Here is a 6,530-nt window from a genome sequence, read left to right as displayed (position 1 = left end):
TTTTTTTTTTTTTTTTTTTTTTTTTTTTTTTTAAGGATTATATGTGAAATTTTAAATTTATCAGTTGTGAAATGTAAAAATCTAGCAGAAATCCCTAGAGAGCAAAACATTTAAGAAATTCACAAAGAATAAAAATATATAAAAGCTGGAAGGATCCCTCCTCTCAAACTGTTGGCCTTGTGTTGGAAATATCTGAATTCATGGGACCATTCTATCAGGTATGAAATGCTAACAAAACAAAATTGTTTTAAATACATTATTCGAAATAACAGTCAACCTCTTTTTGTTCAGATTCGCTTCTTCGACCATACTTTCATAGTTGCTTTGAACTAATTTCTCAGTATTTTCAAAGACGACACTCCATGATTTTTACAGGTCAGCGCGTTTATTGATGACGAAAGGAGTTTAATCCCTTCTTGTATTTTGCCACACCTGTAAACACATTTCAGTTATCTATCAGAACTGGCCAGCAAACTCTATTTCGTGACAATCTAAATAATACGTTTAGAGATGTTTGCACAAGCTTAGAGAAAAGGAGAAAGAAAAATTAAAACGAACTTTGTTTGGAATTTCGTGTCTTGAAGCTGAAAATTTTTTCCTGTAAAGTAAAATGTGACAATTTAGTTAGACTGCCCTTCACTTCAGTGCCAGAAACAACTTTTGTATAGCAAACAAAATGTAATAATACGGTAAACAGAAAAATATTTTGTCGGTAGATGCTATGTTTTGACGTAGTATTTGTTGAAAACCAGCTTGAGTAGAAATGAAGTCTCCAATTGTTGGTGATAAAGTGTTTTCTATGAGTAAGAGGTTTGTAAGTATGGTCATCAGAATAAACTTGAAAATAAAAGAAAATAAAGACTTTTGTGAACAGTGTTCCAGTTCACCCACTTAATCTGGATGACCTTACGGGCAGGGCCTATAATAGAAGGATTCAGTCGATAGACTGATGCGAAGTCCAAAGAGCTAAAGAAGAATCGTGAATATTGTCTGAATCTTGTCCTTCTTAAGGGCCCACATAAATTTAGACTGGTACTTCTAAAAATCTTCACAAAAATGTGTGTAGAGATTTCTGTTAAAGAAAAGATCCAAGCTATATAGCTTAGAGAAAGCTTTACAGATATCTTTCTTCTTCAAAGGCAAGATTTTGAACTGAAACAGTGAAATGAAGCAACATTTTAAAATGTATGGAAGTTGTAGTTCTTTTTGTGGGGAACGGGGTTAGTGATCAGTGGATCACCACATTGAATTGATCCAACAATGGAACTTCTTAGATTTAACAGAGTATGAGAGGGTGAACATTTTCAAGTCCTCTAACTGCCCTTTGAACAAAAGAATGGTTTTATTTCAGAATGGGAAGCAACAAATTTTTCTGAAAAGGTGGTCTTGAAAATATTTCAGTTATCGTGCAAGCAACCCTAGATTATTCCCATGCTGAACCGAAAACATTTATGTTGAGGTACACTGGCCAAAATAAGTTTAAGACCGATGATGACAATTCTATTCCTTCATTAATATATTTTTAATAAAACTGTATAAAATAATTTTACTTTTTACAGTTTATGTAGGACTTTTTCTCTTTCGGATGATATAGGCGTTATAGATCTTTCTACAATTTGAATAATTTTAATGCGCAATTAATTCAAATGATTAAAAATCGTCGGTAAAATAAGTTTAAGACTGTACCAACATTATTTTGTTTAAATTGAAAATTTACGGCACAAATGATCAACGAACAAAAATTTATTATTAGAATCTAATTCCAAAGCCATTATTTTCAATTATAGCCTCATAACGGCCAGATATGAAGTTCGACAAATGAGCACAAAAATCACTTGGAATGTTCTGCCATATTTCTTCAATACAATTACATAATTGGACAAATTTATAGGTTTTTTAGCATGAACTCTTTTAGAAACATAATTCCATAAATTTTCTATCGGATTCAAATCCGGGCTTTACAGAGGCCCCTCAATATTCACCATATTATTGAACTCAAAATATTGCAAAACTTTCCTAGTCTTATGAACGGAGCAATTGTCCTACTGGAAAATAGATCCCTGTGGCATATGATTATTTAAATATGGCAGCACATTTTCATTTGCTAATTGCAGATAGCCTACACTGTTCAGTCTGCCATCAGCCTTAACAATCGGACCAACACTTAAGCTGCTGAACGCAGCCCACCCACACACACCTCCCGCTTGCGCCGTCCTCTTGACACACTTAGGATGGAATTCTTCAGTTGGATGGGGTCTAACATAAGTCTTTCCGTCTGATCCAAAGATGCAGAAGCGGGATTCGTCACTCCAAAGAACTTTTGACCAGTCTTCGGCTGTCCATTCAATATGGAGTTTAGCAAGCTTGATCCGATTCCACCGGTTCATCTCAGAAATTATTGGCTTGTTTCCAGCGATCCAACTGAACTGTCCAAATTCTTTTAGGCGGTTTCTGACAGTTTGTGGTGTAAAGCTGATGTCAGTTTCATCAGCTCATTGCTTGCAAATGTCCACTGCTGTTAGCATTCGGTTATCTTCAGAGAGTTTATGAATTCGCCGATCCATATGTACTGTTGTTTTACTCGGAGCGCCCGTTCTTTACCGATCTTTGTATTGGCCAGTAGCTTGGTAAAGCTTCCATGCTTGAACACAAACCACTTTGCTGCATCCTAATTGCTTGCTAATGTTCATGAAGGACACATTATGCTGATGATGCATTACGATCTTTGATCTAGTAACTGGGCTGAGATTACGATGCTTTCCTATATCGAATTAATGTGTAACAATGCTCGATTATTAAACAAAAAAAAAAGGGCAGTACGACTAGCCATATGACCACCCATTTGGTTTATTACTTTGTATAATCTTGGTATGGTCTTAAACTTATTTTAGCGACAATTTCTAATCATTTGAATTAATTGCGCATTAAAATTATTCAAATTGTAGAAAGATATAGAACGCCTATATCATTCGAAAGAGAAAATTTTTTTACATAAACTGTATAAGTAAAATAATTTCATACAGTTTTATTTAAAATACATTAATGAAGGAATAGAACTGCCATCATCGGTCTTAAGCTTATTTTGGCCAGTGTATGTTAATTTAAAGGACGGAAGATATGAGGTACAAGAAAGACTTCGTAAGTTCAAAGACTGTCGTAAAACAGGAAAAAATGTTCAATTAACCATGAACACCACGAAAGAGTATACAATTCCTCTGAGTGACTGTCAGATGTAAGCGAAGGACGACGGTGCCAATAAAGCTGAAAAGTACAGTGACATCGTAACGAAAATACTATAGCGGTTTTACACTTTCCATCTTCATTTCCAAGATCCGACTCAACATTCCCGCCATCTGCGTCTCCTTTCGTACACAGTTTATACATCAGTATGAAGTGTGTACGAAAGGAGACGCAGATAACTTTATAGCTGCTACATTAATATGTAACCCTTTCACAATACTGCAATTTTGACGAACCCACCAACATACATTGTATATTTAATAGAGCTCACTCCAACACCTTCACTGCACGTGACACGTGACAACTCTGTTCTTTTCGCCTTACCATATACTTTACCACTTCTCATCACCTTCGGCTTTCCAATATTTACCATTTTGCCTCTATGCAGTCCTTCCACTAAGTCTCTACTATAAATACCCCAGATCATCCGTATGCATACATACATACATACATACATACATACATACATACATACATACATGATGACTGCAAACTTGTGTTCGAGTATTGCCATCGCATGACCGAAAGTCCCTCACATTCGAAGGCTACGACCAGCCATTTCTGTGATAGGTCTTTTTTTTTTCAAGCGATGCCTGTACATGATTTTTTTTTATAGTGGGGGAAAGGATTTGCACAAATCCAATCCCACTCTCCGAACATGGACGACATAAACTCGAAAAGAAGAACTAGTCTACATCATTGAATATTGTCAGTGTCGCAGGTTTTCTCTCAAAGTTTCCCTCTCCTAAAGAGATGTGACAACAACAGAGGGACCTCCCGCTCCCAGTGAACCAACTACGCACCTGGACACTAACCCAGGTATTTCCAGATTTGTAAGTTTTGAATCTAAATTTGTTTTCCTAATTGTTATCCGCTTGCCTAACAAAGTGTTATGGACACCAGATGTTTCAACTCGCATTTCTTCGGGGAATGTTTCTGTAAAAATGACACCTGAAGCCTATTATAAAGAAACAACAAACCGCGCGCGCGTGTGTTTGGTTAAAGTATATATGAAAAGAAACAATATCATAAAAGATCAAAAGTTCAAAATGTCTTTATATGGTTTCTCACCTTGCCAATATACATTTTATAGTTAATTGAAATATTTTCCCGTTTTATTTATTTATTCACTTATTTATTGATTTATGATTTATGAAAACATTTTTTAATCAAGTTATTATTTGCAACTTAAGATCATACTGCAGATTCCGAACGAAAGAAACTTACGTTTCAAGACATTTGGAAGAATTAATATAAAGCAAAATAGATATTCTAGAAATACATTATCGTATGGTTATATGCACATCTAATAGTATGCTCACAAGTTATCTAAAAGCTAATGCAGAAAAAAGAAGAGCTAATATCTATGTGCCTGTCAAAAACTGAAGTCGATTTAATTGACTTATACCCCTTAGCAATCATTATCTTTATGCAGACATTAGGGCGGCGAGCTGGCAGAATCGTTAGTACGCCGGGCGAAATGCTTAGCGGTATTTTGTCTGCCGCTACCTTCTGAGTTCAAATTCCGCCGAGGTCAACTGTGCTTTTCATCCTTTTGAGGTCGATGAAATAAGTCCCAGTTACGCACTGGGATCGATGTAATTGACTATCCCCTTCCCCCCAAAATTTTCAAGGCTTTCTGCTGAGAGTAGAAATAATTATCTTTATACAGACGATTTCCAGTAATGGTGCATATCAATGAAAAATCATCTTGGGAAATGGTAATTTATTGTTTCAGCCTTCATAATTAGAAAAATAAAAGAACTGAATAATTTTGCACCGTAGTTGTTCCTATTATTAGGTAGTTTGGGGCTAGCGCAAGCTTAATAACTAGTAATACGCTATAACTTCTAACAATCGTATTGATTGTTGGATTGGCTTTCTTGTGGTTGTGTAATATATATATTTCATTGGCCGTTGAATAATTTAGCTTTAGAGTAAATGTATATCAGCAAATTTAAATTTTCAAAGCTTTTCTTTGAAATATATTTACCTATTTTGAGCTTTCGATTTTAATAGATTGCTTAGGCAAAGTATTTAAAAATCTACCCAATAGTAACCAACATTACATTGAATTAAAGAAAGACAGAGTGCGGAGTTGCACATATGTACGCATTAAATTTATTCAATGTGAAAATATATTTGCATAATTTAAACAAAAATGAGCTCAGAGAAATAACTCGAGCGGCCAGTGCATGTACTCGAACAACATAGATAAATATTGGTATATAAATACCATACAATATAAATCCTTGATTTATTCAAATTATCTCTGTCTCTGTAGGATGTATCATAATTATCAAAATGGCAATTAAGACAAACTTCCATACGCGAAGGGGAGATAATCTCAAGAATCAAAAATTCTCCAAAACTAACATGCCATTAATGAAAAGGATAAATTTATTGTCTGGACAGTCACGCTTCTTTTCTTACATCGCTTAATTTCTAAAGAGAAAACAGCAGCTCAGTGTTCTGTTTAGTAACTTACATCGCATGCAGATTGAATATGTTTAAAGAATTGGAACAAAGTGCAGATTGCAATGTTCTGAGTGCAGATGTATTATGTATGAACATAAAGAATGCATTTTATACAAAAATAATATTTTCATTAATAAAAAGGACATCAACAACAACAAAAGAAATCAGAGATGCAGCTGGCGAGTTGTCAGTGTATTGTTTATGACTCCAAGAGAGCTGCTTGCGAAAAAGTGATCGTTCTTGAAACTGTCGTAAGATAAATCCGGATCATTGTAGTTAGGGTTAGAGATAAAATGCGGTGGTAGATTGTTCGGGCTATGGTAGATAAAACTTCCAGTAATAATTGATGGTTCATCACTCTGTTCACTATGAACATTTGGTATGTACAGAGCAGGATCGCTGGAACCGAAACTATCGAAATTTCCAAAAGGATGTGGGTATCTATACGGTTGGACGTATTGCGGTCGCATCGCCATCGGTCTAAACATTGGTGGATAATATGGACGTGAAATATTCTGCAGAAAGAAAAGATCAACCATATTTAAATATTATTTACAAGCAACAAAGAAGCATAGGATATGTATGTATGTATGTATGTATGTATGTATGTATGTATGTATGTATGTATGTATGTGTGTATGTATGTACGTATGTATGCGTGTATGTATGTACGTATGTATGCATATATATATGCATGTGTGTGTATGTATGTGTATATGTATGTACGTATGTATGCATGTATATATGTATGTATGTACGTATGTATGCGTGCATGTATGTATGTATGTATGTGCATACACACACACACACAC

At 34.9% G+C, this 6,530-nt stretch overlaps 1 protein-coding gene across 1 annotated transcript in view; it reads right to left on the bottom strand.

Annotated features, from left to right (window-relative positions):
* Nucleotides 1-5,378: 5,378 nt before the first annotated feature.
* LOC106876271 (uncharacterized) overlaps nucleotides 5,379-6,530 on the bottom strand; it is a 35,048-nt gene continuing 33,896 nt past the window's right edge. The window contains exon 5 of the mRNA XM_014924761.2: nucleotides 5,379-6,233. Within this exon, the coding sequence (XP_014780247.1) occupies nucleotides 5,883-6,233 (351 nt within the window). The 3' untranslated portion in view covers nucleotides 5,379-5,882. The remainder of the gene's footprint in view (nucleotides 6,234-6,530) is intronic.

This window comes from Octopus bimaculoides, chromosome 1 (genome assembly GCF_001194135.2).
Source record: "Octopus bimaculoides isolate UCB-OBI-ISO-001 chromosome 1, ASM119413v2, whole genome shotgun sequence".
NCBI classification, from domain to species: Eukaryota; Metazoa; Mollusca; class Cephalopoda; order Octopoda; family Octopodidae; genus Octopus; species Octopus bimaculoides.
The sequence above is the reverse complement of the archived record's forward strand: the minus strand, read 5'-3'. Positions and strand labels throughout refer to the sequence as shown.